The sequence below is a fragment of the Misgurnus anguillicaudatus genome, chromosome 19, assembly GCF_027580225.2.
Source record: "Misgurnus anguillicaudatus chromosome 19, ASM2758022v2, whole genome shotgun sequence".
Taxonomy (NCBI): domain Eukaryota; kingdom Metazoa; phylum Chordata; class Actinopteri; order Cypriniformes; family Cobitidae; genus Misgurnus; species Misgurnus anguillicaudatus.
The window spans coordinates 24,281,807-24,301,653 of NC_073355.2; the positions used below are offsets into that span (position 1 = coordinate 24,281,807).

The window sequence follows — 19,847 nt, forward strand, 5'->3', positions numbered from 1 at the left end:
GCTCCGGCGGCGCTGAACGCGCTGGCTTCGGTGGCTCCAGTCGCGCTGGACACGCTGGCTTCGGGAACATCGACCGCGCTGAACGCGCTGGCTTTGGCAGCTCCAGATGCGCTATACGTGCTGACTTCCCCGACATCGCTGCTGGGTTCAGTGTTGGCTGGTTCATTCTGTCAGGAACTGGAGACATGGACGAATGAACCCATACGCAAACGATATCGGGGAGTGAACACTGAACATTTAATAACAAAGAAACAGAAAACAAAAGCCCACGTGGGGGCAAAACTACATACAACATGAAATACACTGACATAACATGATTTACAAGACTAGATGAAAAACTAAACTGAATGAACAATGAGCACAGCTTGACATGACAGGAATGAACACAATGAACCAGCGCCAGACAAGAGACAAGAGGAGATTAAATAGGGAAACTAAACGAGGGCAACACAGGTGCAAGGGATGAACTAATAATGAATAATTAACAGGGAGAACAAGGGGGCGGGGCCTAGAGACGGGACATCAGAGGCCATGACCACACTTAACAAGGCATGAACCTCCACATGAAACAAGAGACTGTCAGAACTCTGCCACCACAATAAAACATAAATATAAAACAGACTCTCGTGGCAGAATCCTGACACATAGGACTTCTGTACAATGTTAAATGTAAAAGTTAAATTTAGTGCATATGTGCAGTGTGGACATAAAAAGATATCCCAAATGAAAGTTTTTATGATGTCTTCTGGACATTTTTTCATTGGTGCATGATTATGGTTCTCAGATGTGTTAATCATCTTATTGATTGCATCTTGCATCCCATTTTATTACTGCTGCTGCAAGATTTAAAATAAGACAAATAACTATAAATGTGCAAAACCAACCTACAGTCAAACACAAAGTCTTTAACATATTTATCAAACAAGGTCTGAATTCCATGCCCAATATCTTTATAAGCTTGCCAGAGCAGAATTAAGGTTGGTTTATAAAATAAAGCTACTAAGCAAATTCATAAACATAACATACATCAACTATGTTATGTTTATGAATTTGGCTCAGTGTTAGCTTTAGGTATGTTCACTGAGCTGGATCCAACTATCCCTCAAGAGCAGAACATGTACTGCAAGCACAAAGGTTAAAGCATTGATGTCTGATGCCATCATGTTTTTTTGTATTAAAATAATAAGATTTGCACTGCCATTGACAACATTTGATCTGGATTAGATTTTCTGCACCTGTATTACACTTCAACAGACAAATCAAATGTTAAAATAAAAAACTTGATCTTATGGAAATTAAATGGTGCTTCTTGTGAGTTTTTGGACAGTTATCCTGAAGCATCAGTCACTGTGACTACTACCTGTACTTTGACTACTGGGGAAAAGGAACCCAAGTCACAGTTTCCTCTGGTAAGTTATCATTATTTTTGTCTAGGGTATTCGTTTTATTTCATTTAAAAAGCAGATATAAAGTTTCAGTTCAAAATAACATGTGAACGTGTTTTAAGTAATCATTCTTACATCGATTAGCGGCAAATGTAGTATGAACCAATGTGCAGATACTGTAGGTATAATAATTGTATTAACATATGCAACTTTATTAACACGCAACTGTAGTCTGTGATAAATAATAAATAAACGATTAATGTTTTGATTAAGTATTAAATTACGGATATTGGTCTAATCGTGCTAAACTATAGCTGCAAGAAATGTTTGAATTGAATTTTTGGTACATTGGATATATGGAAAGTATATCACTGTGATGGTGCTTTTGACTACTGGGGGAAAGGAACGTCAGTCACAGTGACATCTGGTAAGAATTTTAATTACCAATCTTACCAAATATTTTCAAAGAAATGTTTAATTACCTAAACAAGCAGTAACATATTTCAAAGAACAAACCCTGTTCTGAATTAATTGCTTAGAATTTGTGGAATCGCTCGATTGTGGGTTTAAGATGAGTAGGAAAATAAAGTCTACACTATAAAAATGCTGGGATATTTTAACTCAAACGTTGTGTTGCTTCAACCCATGGTTGGGTAACAACAATTTTTCATAGGGTTATTTATAACCCAATAATTGGGTTTGTCCATATTTGACCCATCAATGGATTAAAACAACCCACAATTTTTTAGAGGCAGTTTTTGTACACTATATTGGGTTAAAACTGTCAGTGTGACTATGCTTTTGACTACTGGGGGAAAGGAACGATGGTTACCGTATCGTCAGGTAAGACAATATTATTAATGGAATGCATGAACTGATTTATATTCTAATTTATTTCATAAATTAGCCAAAAAGTCAGTTTGCCAAAAAAATGTTTTTACATGATAGCAAAATTTGTTCGGGTGACTTCAGAGATAAGACAATGCAGGATCAGTTATTTCAAGTTTTGCTCATCTAACTAGTTACAGCTCATTCTACGCATTACACTCGCAATTTTGTGCTGCGTAAAATGTTATAAATGCATACTGTGTAACTGGGCTTTCGACTACTGGGGAAGCGGCACGAAAGTCACCGTAACAAACAGTAGGTTTTATGTTTTATAATATATCTTATGAAACAAAAAAAATATTGTTTGTATATTGCTGTTGTCTGAGATTTATTTTATGTTTATTATATTGCGAATTTCGTTTTAAAAGTTTTCAATAGCATGGCCGTTTCACGAAAAAATAAAACATTATAAATTCAGTAACAATATTTCGGCAAATTATTTTCATATGCATATTTATTATTTGCGATTTTTACTTGATGTGCACAAATACAACACAACAGAAATCAAAACTAAATATGTTTAAGAATAAGGTTCGTTTATGATTACGTGCGCTATAGCATATGTTATATTCTGAATCTTTGAGCTGATTGAAAAATATGAGCGTTTAATGTTGTTTCACTGTAAAAAAAAATTACTTTAAAATATTTGGCCTAAATTTTTTTAAGTTTAATCAAAGGGTGTTTCAGTTATTTCAATCTGTTTTATATTTAGACTAGGCTAATGACTTCTCAAAATAAGCATTTCCAAATAGTTTTATGAGTAACAAAAAATGTTGATATGACTTATCAGACTTATTGATATGGCTTACATTATTTTTACACTGTTAAAAGGGTTAAAAAAGGTCCCAAACATTGGCGTCATTTGTTCAATTTAGCAGATCTTGGTAACACTTTACAATAAATAAACATAAATACATTAACACAAATGAATCTATTAGGCAACATGAACTAACAATGTACATTTATTAATTCATTATAATCTGTTTTTTATTTATCTTTGTTGGTGTTAGAACCGTTCATGTAAGTCATTGTGCATTACTTAAAAATGTATTGAGTTAATTCTGAAAATAACAGAAGTATTGTTCATTGTTAGTTCATTAAAGCTAATGCATTAACCAATGTTAACAAGTACAAAAGTGTTACCAAGATGTTTGACTAAAAAAATTTAAAATGTAATAGGTCTTCAAATTCATTTTATTTTATCATTTTCGAGGTCTTTGCTGTGTCTTTCAGTGTTGTTGTTTTTTTTAGTTTTGGTAACACTTTACAATATGGTTATATTACGTAAACATTTGTTAATGCATTAACTAACATGAACAAATAATAAACAATATAGTTTTTCGGTATGTATTATTTTTTTGTTAATGTTAGTTAATGTCAATTCATGTTAGTTCATGGTGCAATGTAAACATTTATATTGTTATAAATGTATTAGTAAATGTCCAAATTAACAGGAACAAAGATTAATAAATGCTTTAGAAGTATTGATTATTGTCCGTGCATATTAGCTACTGCATTAACTAATTGGTAATAAATACAACCTTATTGTAAAGCGTTACTGTTTTTTCAATGTATTGATCGCATCCTGTCTTTTACCTGTTTTCAACAACCCAACTGTGCGAGGAGTGTTACTATTTATTACTTATTGTTTATTGTTGTGCAAAGTGTAATTTTGATTTTATAGTTTTATACCCTACCATAAAGTTACAAACTGCGGAAATTGCAGTATGATTAATTTAATCTTAGTAATGTATACTTTAATCTATGTAATGTTTATTTATATTTAATGTAAAGTTAATGTATAAATTATTTTAGCTTTTTTACAATTAAAGCAGTTAAAGAAAAGTCTGCACAAAAAACTTAATAGTAATGTGCTGTTTTTATACCCAGCTAACAATTTTTGGTTCCCAAAACGTTCCCCTAACGTTAGTTTTTGGTTCTCAAAACGTTCCCCTAACGTTAGTTTTTGGTTCCCATAACGTTATTTTCCAAGGTTTGTTTTTGGTTAGCCAGGAAAGTTTTCTTTACAGAAATAGAACGTTATTTTTGGGTTATTTTAACGTTTTCCTAACGTTATGAAAACGTTAGAATAACGTTAGGAAAACGTTAAAATAACCTAAAAATAACGTTCTATTTCTGTAAAGAAAACTTTCCTGGCTAACCAAAAACAAACATTGGAAAATAACGTTATGGGAACCAAAAACTAACGTTAGGAAAACGTTAAAATAACCTAAAAACTTTCCTGGCTAACCAAAAACAAACCTTGGAAAATGCACAGTTGACATGGAGTGAAATGATCTCACCAGGGCGCGTTGCCGCGGCTCCGTGCACGCACTGACAGAGCGCGCAGAGCTCAAGACTCCAGCCTCAGTGAAGAAGTGAAGGCTTACAAAAGTACGGACCGTCTATTAGTACATCCCATGCTGTGTTTTTATCTATCATATCTATCTAAAATAAGTAAAACACATTTCCGTATAAGGAGGAATAAAATAATTGATTTAATACAAAATCTATAATAATTAAATTATGCTATTACTGGAAAAAATGTCTATTAAAATATTATACCATTATATAACACAGGTTATTTTATATAAAAATACCTCAACACATCACATATTATGTATTTAGATAACATTATATTTTATCAAATATATAAATAACCAGTGACTTCAACACAATAAAGAAGACTTAAAACAGATATTTATTGAAAATATATAAACATTTAATTCACTTTAGTTTAACAGACCTTACAGCAGCCGCTTCTCCATTATTAAGTAACAACAATCAGCATCTCTCTCTCAGTTTCATATTTCTTCATATTCTCTTCATGGAAATAATTAAAATATATTTTCGTTTTCACATATTTAAGCTACTAATGAAGAAACAAAAAAAGAAATCGCTAGAATGTTATACTCTGAAGTTAAAACGCAATGATAAATAAATCAGTCACTTTAGATTAAAAGATCTTACCACAGTTAGTCGGCTATCCGTTTTTACAACAATAAAAAGTTTCTAACATTTTATTCTCCTCAAATTCTCCTCAAATCGATTGGAAATCACTCGTATATATATTTCTTCTCACATATTTAAGTTACTAAATCAAGAAAGATACAAAAGAACCGCTAAAATAATGTTAGTCTCTGAGGTAAAAACAAAAGGACCGTTATTTTTTTAATTAACGACTTTTCCTGAGCACAAGATAAAGCGGGTACTCGTGAAGAAGGCGGTAAGCTCGTGTACAAGCACGCGCATATTAGACGTGCACACTAAAGGAATAATGGGTTTAATTATGCATTCACTTCATTTCCTAAAAAAAACATAACCAAAAAATAACCATTAGAGAACGTTATGTATACGTTATTTTTAGGTTACTTTATGGTTCCAGAAAATAACCAAAAAATAACCAAAAACTAACGTTCTGTATAAGTTATTTTTACGTTATTTAAAAATAACCACCCTGCAACGTTATGAAAACGTTATTTTATGGTTCCAAAAAAATAACCAAAAAATAATGTTCTGTATAAGTTATTTTTAGGTTATTTTAAAAATAACCACCCTGCAACGTTATGGGAACGTTATTTTATGGTTCCAAAAAAATAACCAAAAAATAACCCAAAAAACAACCAAAAAATAACGTTCTGTATAAGTTATTTTTAGGTTATTTTAAAAATAACCACCCTGCAACGTTATGGGAACGTTATTTTATGGTTCCAAAAAATAACCAAAAAATAACCAAAATATAACGTTCTGTATAAGTTATTTTTAGGTTATTTTAAAAATAACCACCCTGCAACGTTATGGGAACGTTATTTTATGGTTCCAAAAAAATAACCAAAAATAACCAAAAAATAACGTTCTGTATAAGTTTTTTTAGGTTATTTAAAAATAACCACCCTACAACGTTATGGGAACGTTATTTTATGGTTGCAAAAATAAAACCTAAAAATAACGTTCCCAGAACGTTATTTTTTGGTTCCCAAAAAAATAACCAAAATATAACCAAAAACTAACGTTAGGGGAACGTTCTGTGTTTGCTGGGTACTACCTGTACATTTTATCAAAATAATATAACATACGTATCACAAGATATTTTGTCAATCACCCTTGACAGGTTGTGAATGTGTTTAAATAATAAAAATGTGATGTGTCTACAGCTCAGCCATCAGCACCACAGTATGTCTTTGGCCTTTCTGAATGTGGTTCCGGTTCTGATGGTTTCCTGACTGTCGGCTGCATTGCAAAAGGTTTCTCGCCCGCGGACTCGCTCACATTCAAATGGACAGATCCTAAAGGACAACAGGTGAATGATTTTGTGCAGTATCCAACAATCGAACGCGAGGGAGATTACACCCAAATCAGCCATCTGCGTGTGAAGAAAAGCGACTTTACTCCTGATAAACCTTACAAATGCGAAGCTGGAAATTCTGTCGCCAAAAAGGAAGCAATTGTTGCTCCAAGTAAGTTAAGCTCTGCTGTTATACGACACGACAACGAGGGTGGGGGTCCTTTTATAAGTCGCACTTTATGAATCTTATCTGGTGTGTGTTTCTGTCATTCTCTTCACATTAAAAATAAAGGTTTATAAAATTATGTGTAAGGTACAGAACCTTTAACATCCACAGAGCCTTTTAGTTGCATCAAGTTTCTTCATAGTGGAATAAGGTTTAACAGACTATAAACAAGGTAAGATAGAAATAGTTCCTAAAGGTTTTTGGTTTAACACTACACTCTTAAAAAGGATGTGTTAATTTTTTACACATCTTTGGGCGTGGGCGTTAAGCTTTTAACACAATATGTGTAATTTAAACACATTATGTGTCATTTTGTGTTGATTTTGTGTTAAAATATAACACGTTGTGTTAAAAGTAACACAAAATGTGCTGTTTCAATAATAACACAGTGATGGGTGAATTCTGGGACAACACATTTAGTGTGTCATCCCACAATCAACACTAATGTGTGCGCGCAGGCTCTTCCTAAAGATACATCCACTGATGAAGGTAGAGTGAATTTCTCTCACTGAGCTGAGCTGTTTATACCTGTACTGACCTCTTTCAATATGCTAACAGTGAAATGGTGAAATCTACTTAACAGGTAATTTCAGATTTTTTTTCAATTATTTTCCCAGCTACACCATCCTCAACATCAACAAATGCATCACTTCTCAGTGCTGATGTTTCCACTATAGCACAAGGTACCACAAGCTCTATAATTATAGCTGATATCATGCACATCCCAGAGTTTAAACTGAAGTGTGTATATTGTTAGAAAAAAACAGTGCAAAACACTATTGAATTCCCACCAAACTGTGTAAATAAACATTAAACTGTAAACCTTAAACTGTATGGATATGCTGTGGTTCCTCTAGGCTTTGCGTGCGTGTGGGGGGCCTCCATGTCCATTTTGCTTGGGGCCCCCAAATTCCTTCAAATGGCCCTGAGCGCGAGTCTTGTCAATCTTAATAACTTTTTAACATAAATCAGTCAATAACTCTTTAAACTTCAAGCAAGTCCTGCATTTTATTTCCAAATTCCTGCATGTTTTTAAACCGAAACCAAGATGTGACATGACGATGACACGCATCTTAGTATATTAGGTTAATCATTTCACTCTCAGAAAACTTATTGGATGTTTAATTAATAGAGTATTTGAATTAATGTAGGCTACTTGTTTTTTTTTTTAAACTCCCACTCATTTAGACAGAATGGGTCACATATGTAACTGTGCTGCACAATAAACGCTTAAAGGTGATATACAGTCAATGAGCTTTCAAGTTCAAAGCACATAGGCACAAGCTGTATGAGGCTTTTGAAAATTAGAAGTTTGTTTCAACTTCATGATGTAATGCAAATGTAAAAAATAAAGTTGAAATGCAAATACATTGTTGATTGATTATAAACATGGTATTTTGCCTGTTAATGCCTTTAGTGCAGTGCAGAAAATGATATGACAAGAATAAGGTCTAAATGTAACTGGCCCCTCTAACAGTACAACTGGCCCCAGATTGCCCCCCCCCCCCCCCAGTTGAAATGGTCTAGAACCGCCACTGTTGGGTGTTAAGCTTTTAACACAATATGTGTAATTTAAACACATTATGTGTCATTTTGTGTTGATTTTGTGTTAAAATATAACACATGTTGTGTTAAAAGTAACACAAAATGTGATGTTTCAATAATAACACAGTGATGGGTGAATTCTGGGACAAATCATTTAGTGTGTCATCCCACAATCCACACTAATATGCGCGCGCAGGCTCTTCCTAAAGATATATCCACTGATGAAGGTAGAGTGAATTTCTCTCACTGAGCTGAGCTGTTTATACCTGTACTGACCTCTTTCAATATGCTAACAGTGAAATGGTGAAATCTAATTAACAGGTAATTTCAGATTTTTTTTCAATTATTTTCCCAGCTACACCATCCTCAACATCAACAGATGCATCACTTCTCAGTGCTGATGTTTCCACTATAGCACAAGGTACCACAAGCTCTATAATTATAGCTGATATCATGCACATCCCAGAGTTTAAACTGAAGTGTGTACTGTCATATTGTTAGAAAAAAAACAGTGAAAAACACTATTGAATTCCCACCAAACTGTGTAAATAAACATTAAACTGTAAACCTTAAACTGTATGGATATGCTGTGGTTCCTCTAGGCTTTGCGTGCGTGTGGGGGGCCTCCATGTCCATTTTGCTTGGGGCCCCCAAATTCCTTCAAACGGCCCTGAGCGCGAGTCTTGTCGATCTTAATAACTTTTAAACATAAATCAGTCAATAACTCTTTAAACTTCAAGCAAGTCCTGCATTTTATTTCCGGGAACGCAACAGAGACAATGCAGAACAGAAAACAATGCGGAATATGACTGCTTAAAGCGGAACACAACAGTATCATAGAACCGTTTGCGGGTTTTCATAACAGTAGTAATAACAACAAAAAGACACGACAAAGTGTATAAATGAAGGTGGTAAAATAAATATATAAATTTATTCTCATCAGCAAATAATGGAAAACTGAAAAATACTAAGATAGACAGACGAAGTAATAAGTGCACTGATAGTTCACCTTAAATTGAAAATTCTGTCATTTTCTCATCCTCATGTTGTTCTAAACCTGTATGAATTTCTTTTTTTCTGATGAACCCAAAAAAATATATTTTGATAAATGATGGTTAGCAATTGATGTGCCCGAAGTCGAATACGTTCTTCGGAAGGGCACGGATAATGGCTATAAAACGAATAACGAATTCATCCGAATAACAGAGAAAATATTCGGCCAGACACAATCACGTGTTTGCTGGACCAGCGCTAAATTATAAACCCCTTAAAGCACGAATAATATGTGTGTGAAGTGAATGAGTGTAATCTTTAAGATGACATGAATGACGTTTTCCGCGCGTCCCTTATTTAGGAACGCAAGCTGTTTTGGAATTAGTTTAAAATCTTAAAAACGCTGCTAATATCAAACTTCTTTTAACCTAACTGTAAAAAATGACCCTTTTAGTTTTTTTATTTATTTTATTTAATTACACAAGACATACGAAAAAAACAAGATAGTGGTAAGTAATAATTTACATTGGATGAAATAGCTCTACTTGTTGTCTTGTGCAAATTATGTAATTTTGCAGCAGGTAGGCAGTATAGCAAAAATCTGTATATGTTAGCTATACCTGCCTGACGGCAAATGCTGCTAGCAACGAACAGTTAGTCCAACTGTTTTTCTCGAACAAACGGAACATGGTTACTTATTGTAATATATTTTTAAACGAGATAAGGAAGACGCACATCTGTTCCAAAATCGCTGTTTAATTCCATGACGTTGCTGTAGCTTTGTAAGGTTTTAATGAAAGTGCAAATGAAACGAACTATTCCACACCGTGATAATCTATTTAACAAAATAATGTATTTACCAAATGGGGTTAGGAAAACGACACGATAAATTATGTGCATCAAACAATATTTGGGAAGTTTTTAAGCATTGGTAGTTGTGAAAGCAGCCCGCATCCCTTATAAATATTAAAATACGGAAATGCTATTGCTAACATATCTTTTCGGTAACACTTTATAATAACCATCATTAATAGATGGTAAATTGTTAGTTATTTAATCCTTAGTTATTGTTATTTAACTGTTAGCAAACCAATCGTTTTACTTAATAAATACTTTGTAAACCATCTATACGTTATTTACCAGAAAGAGTCAGAGGAACATTATTTTTTCATAGCTTATCTTAATGTGCTAGTGTCAGGATATACAGTAGTGACAGTTTATGCAAATATGACATTAGTTACCAATGGATCTTGAACAGTTACATTATTCTGTGTAGCAATGTTTACACTGTTACAAGTAGGCCTACAGTATCAGGACAACCCACATGTTTCACTGGTACTGTTGATTAACTATTTAAAAAAAGTATTATAGTCATTTGTTTCAACTTTGTCTATGTTTATAGAAAGTTTACAAACGAACTAAGTTAGTAACCCTTAACAAAGTGTTAGGAATATTTAGTCCGTCTATCTTTAATGTTTATAGATGTTTTAAAAATGGTTTTTTAAAGATTTACAAGCATTTTTAATCATTACCCGATACCCATATATATTATATGATAGATATGTGTGTTACAATAAACTGTTAATTTACAACACTACTAATAATTAGTCATTTAATTATAATTTCATTGTACAGTAAAAAGACAGTTTGCTAACAGCTAAATGACAATTGAAGATTAATTAACTATCAATTTACCATCTTTATATGATTGTTATTATAAAGTGTTACCATCTTTTCTTTCTCCCTCAAGGTGCTTTGCTTAAATTTCTCAGCGCGCAGGCTCTTCCTAAAGACACATCCACTGATGAAGGTAGAGTGAATTTCTCTCACTGAGCTGAGCTGTTTATACCTGTACTCCCCTCTTTCAATATGCTAACAGTGAAATGGTGAAATCTACTTAACAGGTAATTTCAGATTTTTTTCAATTATTTTCCCAGCTACACCATCCTCAACATCAACAAATGCATCACTTCTCAGTGCTGATGTTTCCACTATAGCACAAGGTACCACAAGCTCTATAATTATAGCTGATATCATGCACATCCCAGAGTTTAAACTGAAGTGTGTATATTGTTAGAAAAAAAACAGTGCAAAACACTATTGAATTCCCACCAAACTGTGTAAATAAACATTAAACTGTAAACCTTAAACTGTATGGATATGCTGTGGTTCCTCTAGGCTTTGCGTGCGTGTGGGGGGCCTCCATGTCCATTTTGCTTGGGGCCCCCAAATTCCTTCAAACGGCCCTGAGCGCGAGTCTTGTCAATCTTAATAACTTTTTAACATAAATCAGTCAATAACTCTTTAAACTTCAAGCAAGTCCTGCATTTTATTTCCAAATTCCTGCATGTTTTTAAACCGAAACCAAGATGTGACATGACGATGACACGCATCTTAGTATATTAGGTTAATCATTTCACTCTCAGAAAACTTATTGGATGTTTAATTAATAGAGTATTTGAATTAATGTAGGCTACTTGTTTTGTTTTTTAAACTCCCACTCATTTAGACAGAATGGGTCACATATGTAACTGTGCTGCACAATAAACGCTTAAAGGTGATATACAGTCAATGAGCTTTCAAGTTCAAAGCACATAGGCACAAGCTGTATGAGGCTTTTGAAAATTAGAAGTTTGTTTCAACTTCATGATGTAATGCAAATGTAAAAAATAAAGTTGAAATGCAAATACATTGTTGATTGATTATAAACATGGTATTTTGCCTGTTAATGCCTTTAGTGCAGTGCAGAAAATGATATGACAAGAATAAGGTCTAAATGTAACTGGCCCCTCTAACAGTACAACTGGCCCCAGATTGCCCCCCCCCCCCAGTTGAAATGGTCTAGAACCGCCACTGTTGGGCGTTAAGCTTTTAACACAATATGTGTAATTTAAACACAATGGGGCAGTTTCCCGGACAGGGATTAAGTCTAGTCCTAGACTTAAACACTTTTAAGAGCTCTCTAAACTGAAAACAACTTGCACTGACATATCTAAAATACATCAGGGCCCTTTGTTTTGCCTCAAAATGCACACAGGTAATGTTTTTAGTAAGGCATGTTTGTTAAAACTAGTTATATTTCCTAATTATACTAAGGCCTAGTCCTGGATTAAGCTAATCCTGGTCCGGGAAACCGCCCCATTATGTGTCATTTTGTGTTGATTTTGTGTTAAAATATAGCACATGTTGTGTTAAAAGTAACACACAGGGCCCTATTTTAACGATCTAAGCGCATTGTCTAAAGCGCACAACGCAACGTCTAAATGGGCGTGTCCGAATCCACTTTTGCTAATTTAACGACGGGAAAAATGGTTTTTGCGCTGAACGCATGGTCGAAAAGGGTAGGTCCTATTGTAATGGGAGTATTTTGGGCGTAACGTGCAGTAAACCAATGAGAGACTCAGCTCTCATCCCCTTTAAAAGCAAGTTGCGCTGGCGCTATGTCTAATCCCTATTTAGACGACGGACTTTGTAAACTGAAAAACTAAGCGGAGGTAGAAGATCCCCAGTTGAAGATTAATGTTAAATAATTGTGTTGTTTTTCCACTTGTATTGAAATTGTTATTTTTTTATTAAAACCTTTAAAACCCGTTTTCTTTTAGTCATGGAAGTAAAAAGCAGGCTTTTAATTGCTTTAAATGTATGGCTATCCAATATCATCAAAACATAATTTACAAGTATCTAAGATAAGGTTTGTACTCTAAAAATACTTTATTTGTAACAAACAGGAGATAAAGAATTTACAAACGGCTCTCCGCACGTTTCAGCACTTTGGACAGCGTTTTTTTTAAGCATTACTTAAAATGTTTTTCATCTCACCATATCCACAGGTACAGAGTCATCATATACAATAAATCCGTGAGGTAGCATTAAAAAAAAACATTTAAAAACAGATGCATTTGTTTAAAGCAAAGCTTTTATTTACTTACCAGGCTGCAGGTGAAGCTGCTCTTTGCGCCTTCTAACGTCTCATAATAAGTCCTCAATTATGTCCAAGAGACTCAATAATAATCTTTTACATTCAATCCTTTAATCTTTCATATTTAAAAGCATTTTTGTGCTGCTGGGCATTCATGTACTTTGTCATAAGCAAACCCGCGTTGTCCTCCCGTTTATAGGCGCATATTAATGCGCTCTTTAAATAACATAAAACATATTGCGCCATTGACTTTAGACTTTAGACCAGGTTTTTGTTGGTCAATGGCGTAGTCTATTTTAGTTGCCTCAAAATAGCAACACGCCAACAATGCGCCTGAACACGCCTCGTTTTCAGACCAGAACGCCCATGGGCGCAAAAGGGGGCGCAAATGCATTTGCTATTTAAACAACGCAGCGCTAAACGTGAAAATTAGGGTGGAAACTAGCGAAAGACACTTGCGTCGCACATTGCGCTGCATTGCGCCGGGTGTAAGATAGAGCCCAAAATGTGATGTTTCAATAATAACACAGTGATGGGTGAATTCTGGGACAAATCATTTAGTGTGTCATCCCACAATCCACACTAATATGCGCGCGCAGGCTCTTCCTAAAGATATACCCACTGATGAAGGTAGAGTGAATTTCTCTCACTGAGCTGAGCTGTTTATACCTGTACTGACCTCTTTCAATATGCTAACAGTGAAATGGTGAAATCTACTTAACAGGTAATTTCAGATTTTTTTTTCAATTATTTTCCCAGCTACACCATCCTCAACATCAACAGATGCATCACTTCTCAGTGCTGATGTTTCCACTATAGCACAAGGTACCACAAGCTCTATAATTATAGCTGATATCATGCACATCCCAGAGTTTAAACTGAAGTGTGTACTGTCATATTGTTAGAAAAAAAACAGTGAAAAACACTATTGAATTCCCACCAAACTGTGTAAATAAACATTAAACTGTAAACCTTAAACTGTATGGATATGCTGTGGTTCCTCTAGGCTTTGCGTGCGTGTGGGGGGCCTCCATGTCCATTTTGCTTGGGGCCCCCAAATTCCTTCAAACGGCCCTGAGCGCGAGTCTTGTCGATCTTAATAACTTTTAAACATAAATCAGTCAATAACTCTTTAAACTTCAAGCAAGTCCTGCATTTTATTTCCGGGAACGCAACAGAGACAATGCAGAACAGAAAACAATGCGGAATATGACTGCTTAAAGCGGAACACAACAGTATCATAGAACCGTTTGCGGGTTTTCATAACAGTAGTAATAACAACAAAAAGACACGACAAAGTGTATAAATGAAGGTGGTAAAATAAATATATAAATTTATTCTCATCAGCAAATAATGGAAAACTGAAAAATACTAAGATAGACAGACGAAGTAATAAGTGCACTGATAGTTCACCTTAAATTGAAAATTCTGTCATTTTCTCATCCTCATGTTGTTCTAAACCTGTATGAATTTCTTTTTTTCTGATGAACCCAAAAAAATATATTTTGATAAATGATGGTTAGCAATTGATGTGCCCGAAGTCGAATACGTTCTTCGGAAGGGCACGGATAATGGCTATAAAACGAATAACGAATTCATCCGAATAACAGAGAAAATATTCGGCCAGACATAATCACGTGTTTACTGGAACAGCGCTAAATTATAAACCCCTTAAAGCACTAATAATATGTGTGTGAAGTGAATGAGTGTAATCTTTAAGATGACATGAATGACGTTTTCCGCGCGTCCCTTATTTAGGAACGCAAGCTGTTTTGGAATTAGTTTAAAATCTTAAAAACGCTGCTAATATCAAACTTCTTTTAACCTAACTGTAAAAAATGACCCTTTTAGTTTTTTTATTTATTTTATTTAATTACACAAGACATACGAAAAAAACAAGATAGTGGTAAGTAATAATTTACATTGGATGAAATAGCTCTACTTGTTGTCTTGTGCAAATTATGTAATTTTGCAGCAGGTAGGCAGTATAGCAAAAATCTGTATATGTTAGCTATACCTGCCTGACGGCAAATGCTGCTAGCAACGAACAGTTAGTCCAACTGTTTTTCTCGAACAAACGGAACATGGTTACTTATTGTAATATATTTTTTAACGAGATAAGGAAGACGCACATCTGTTCCAAAATCGCTGTTTAATTCCATGACGTTGCTGTAGCTTTGTAAGGTTTTAATGAAAGTGCAAATGAAACGAACTATTCCACACCGTGATAATCTATTTAACAAAATAATGTATTTACCAAATGGGGTTAGGAAAACGACACGATAAATTATGTGCATCAAACAATATTTGGGAAGTTTTTAAGCATTGGTAGTTGTGAAAGCAGCCCGCATCCCTTATAAATATTAAAATACGGAAATGCTATTGCTAACATATCTTTTCGGTAACACTTTATAATAACCATCATTAATAGATGGTAAATTGTTAGTTATTTAATCCTTAGTTATTGTTATTTAACTGTTAGCAAACCAATCGTTTTACTTAATAAATACTTTGTAAACCATCTATACGTTATTTACCAGAAAGAGTCAGAGGAACATTATTTTTTCATAGCTTATCTTAATGTGCTAGTGTCAGGATATACAGTAGTGACAGTTTATGCAAATATGACATTAGTTACCAATGGATCTTGAACAGTTACATTATTCTGTGTAGCAATGTTTACACTGTTACAAGTAGGCCTACAGTATCAGGACAACCCACATGTTTCACTGGTACTGTTGATTAACTATTTAAAAAAAGTATTATAGTCATTTGTTTCAACTTTGTCTATGTTTATAGAAAGTTTACAAACGAACTAAGTTAGTAACCCTTAACAAAGTGTTAGGAATATTTAGTCCGTCTATCTTTAATGTTTATAGATGTTTTAAAAATGGTTTCTTAAAGATTTACAAGCATTTTTAATCATTACCCAATACCCATATATATTATATGATAGATATGTGTGTTACAATAAACTGTTAATTTACAACACTACTAATAATTAGTCATTTAATTATAATTTCATTGTACAGTAAAAAGACTGTTTGCTAACAGCTAAATGACAATTGAAGTTTAATTAACTATCAATTTACCATCTTTATATGATTGTTATTATAAAGTGTTACCATCTTTTCTTTCTCCCTCAAGGTGCTTTGCTTAAATTTCTCAGCGCGCAGGCTCTTCCTAAAGACACATCCACTGATGAAGGTAGAGTGAATTTCTCTCACTGAGCTGAGCTGTTTATACCTGTACTGACCTCTTTCAATATGCTAACAGTGAAATGGTGAAATCTACTTAACAGGTAATTTCAGATTTTTTTCAATTATTTTCCCAGATACACCATCCTCAACAACAACAGATGCATCACTTCTCAGTGCTGATGTTTCCACTATAGCACAAGGTACCACAAGCTCTATAATTATAGCTGATATCATGCACATCCCAGAGTTTAAACTGATAAGTGTGTGCTGTCATATTGTTAGAAAAAAAACCAGTGCAAAACACTATTGAATTCCCACCAAACTGTGTAAATAAACATTAAACTGTAAACCTTAAACTGTATGGATATGCTGTGGTTCCTGTAGGCTTTGCGTGCGTGTGGGGGGCCTCCATGTCCATTTTGCTTGGGGCCCCCAAATTCCTTCAAACGGCCCTGAGCGCGAGTCTTGTCGATCTTAATAACTTTTTAACATAAATCAGTCAATAACTCTTTAAACTTCAAGCAAGTCCTGCATTTTATTTCCAAATTCCTGCATGTTTTTAAACCGAAACCAAGATGTGACATGACACGCATCTTTAGTATATTAGGTTAATCATTTCACTCTCAGAAAACTTATTGGATGTTTAATTAATAGAGAATTTGAATTAATGTAGGCTACTTGTTTTTTTTTTAACTCCCACTCATTTAGACAGCTGCACAATAAACGCTTAAAGGTGATATACAGTCAATGAGCTTTCAAGTTCAAAGCACATAGGCACAAGCTGTATGAGGCTTTTGAAAATTAGAAGTTTGTTTCAAATTCATGATGTAATGCAAATGTAAAAAATAAAGTTGAAATGCAAATACATTGTTGATTGATTATAAACATGGTATTTTGCCTGTTAATGCCTTTAGTGCAGTGCAGAAAATGATATGACAAGAATAAGGTCTAAATGTAACTGGCCCCTCTAACAGTACAACTGGCCCCAGATTGCCCCCCCCCCCCCCCAGTTGAAATGGTCTAGAACCACCACTGTTAGGCATTAAGCTTTTAACACAATATGTGTAATTTATTCTGTTCTTTTAAATGCAAATGAGTTTATCTCAGCACTAATCTGGTTTACATAAATGTTTATTGACTCTCGATTAGACATTTGTCATGCGTTGCCCTGCTCTATAATTTTGCAACTCTTACATAAATAGCCTACTTGCTCATACAATTCAATATAAGTGTTACCTGCCGTCGTCATCTTGGCAGCGCTTCATCGGGCATCATTCGTGGATATCCGAAAATGGGTAAAGAGGCGTGACATGGGTGAAGCTGAAGTGTCTGGTTGCTGAAACCACGCCTGCCTAGCTTGATTCTAGTGACCGCAGTGGCAGTTCATCCATCAATCAAGTGGCCATATGTGTAATTTAAACACATTATGTGTCATTTTGTGTTGATTTTGTGTTAAAATATAACACATGTTGTGTTAAAAGTAACACAAAATGTGCTGTTTCAATAATAACACAGTGTTGGGTGAATTCTGGGACAACACATGTAGTGTGTCGTCCCACAATCAACACTAATGTGTTGTTTTTAACAACTGTATATATACAGTCTTGTTCAAAGTGGTAGCAGTGCAATGTGACTGGCCAGAGTGATCAGGGTTTTTAGTGTATTTTTTGTTGCTGCGTGGCAAACAGGTTGCCGGTGGGTTCGGTGGATTCTCAGAGGGCGGGCGGGACCCAGCATTCGTGGTGTGCGCGCTCTTGGGGCTGTGCAGTTGGGCAGTTGGTTGAAGGGGGTGTGTTCAAAAAAATAGCAGTGTCTACCTTTGACTGTACAAACTCAAAACTATTTTGTACAAAAAAAAAAAATTCTGGGATTTAGCAATCCTGTGAATCACTAAACTAATATTTAGTTGTATGACCACAGTTTTTTTAAAACTGCTTGACATCTGTGTGGCATGGAGTCAACCAACTTGTGGCACCTCTCAGCTGTTATTCCACTCCATGATTCTTTAACAACATTCCACAATTCATTCACATTTCTTGGTTTTGCTTCAGAAACAGCATTTTTGATATCACCCCACAAGTTCTCAATTGGAGTAAGGTCTGGAGATTGGGCTGGCCACTCCATAACATTAATTAAGTTGGTTTGGAACCAAGACTTTGCCCGTTTACTAGTGTGTTTTGGGTCATTGTCTTGTTGAAACAATCATTTCAAGGGCATGTCCTCTTCAGCATAGGGCAACATGACCTCTTCAAGTATTTTAACATATGCAAACTGATCCATGATCCCTGGTATGCGATAAATAGGCCCAACACCATAGTAGGAGAAACATGCCCATATCATGATGCTTGCACCTCCATGCTTCACTGTCTTCACTGTGCACTGTGGCTTGAATTCAGAGTTTGGGGGTCGTCTCACAAACTGCCTGTGGCCCTTGGACCCAAAAAGAACAATGTTACTCTCATCAGTCCACAAAATGTTCCTCCATTTCTCTTTAGGCCAGTTGATGTGTTCTTTGGCAAATTGTAACCTCTTCTGCACATGCCTTTTTTAACAGAGGGACTTTGCGGGGGATTCTTGAAAATAGATTAGCTTCACACAGACGTCTTCTAACTGTCACAGTACTTACAGGTAACTCCAGACTGTCTTTGATCATCCTGGAGGTGATCATTGGCTGAGCCTTTGCCATTCTGGTTATTCTTCTATCCATTTTGATGGTTGTCTTCCGTTTTCTTCCACGTCTCTCTGGTTTTGTTCTCCATTTTAAGGCATTGGAGATCATTTTAGCTGAACAGCCTATCATTTTTTGCACCTCTTTTTAGGTTTTCCCTTCTCCAATCAACTTTTTAATCAAAGTACGCTGTTCTTCTGAACAATGTCTTGAATGACCCATTTTCCTCAGCTTTCAAATGCATGTTCAACAAGTGTTGGCTTCATCCTTAGATAGGGGCCACCTGATTCACACCTGTTTCTTCACAAAATTGATAACCTCAGTGATTGAATGCCACACTGCTATTTTTTTGAACACACCCCTTTCAACTAATTCAACTAATTGCTCAATTGCACAGCCTTAAGAGCGTGCATATCATGAATGCTGGGTCTCATTTGTTTTCTGAGAATCTACTGAACCTACTGGTAACTTGTTTGCCACGTAGCAATAAAAAAATATACTAAAAACCTTGATTATTCTGGTTAGTCACATTGTACTGCTATTATACTCGGTCTCCCGAGTATATATATATATATATATATATATATATATATATATATATATATAATCTACTGAATCTACTATATATATATGTATATGAAGAGTTTGGTTCCAAAACGCAATAAATCCATTTTGACAAATATATATATATATATATATGAAGAGTTTGGTTCCAAAACGCAATAAATCCATTTTGAC

General features: G+C 34.8%; 2 protein-coding genes across 2 annotated transcripts in view; both read left to right on the forward strand.

Annotated features, from left to right (window-relative positions):
• Window positions 1–19,847, forward strand: part of ighd (immunoglobulin heavy constant delta) — a 171,111-nt gene that overhangs the window by 97,335 nt on the left and 53,929 nt on the right.
• Window positions 13,829–19,847, forward strand: part of LOC141351252 (P-selectin-like) — a 34,158-nt gene continuing 28,139 nt past the window's right edge. Inside the window, exons 1-4 of the mRNA XM_073857899.1 lie at window positions 13,829–13,871; window positions 14,001–14,066; window positions 16,389–16,448; window positions 16,576–16,641. Of these exons, the coding sequence (XP_073714000.1) occupies window positions 13,829–13,871; window positions 14,001–14,066; window positions 16,389–16,448; window positions 16,576–16,641 (235 nt within the window). The remainder of the gene's footprint in view (window positions 13,872–14,000; window positions 14,067–16,388; window positions 16,449–16,575; window positions 16,642–19,847) is intronic.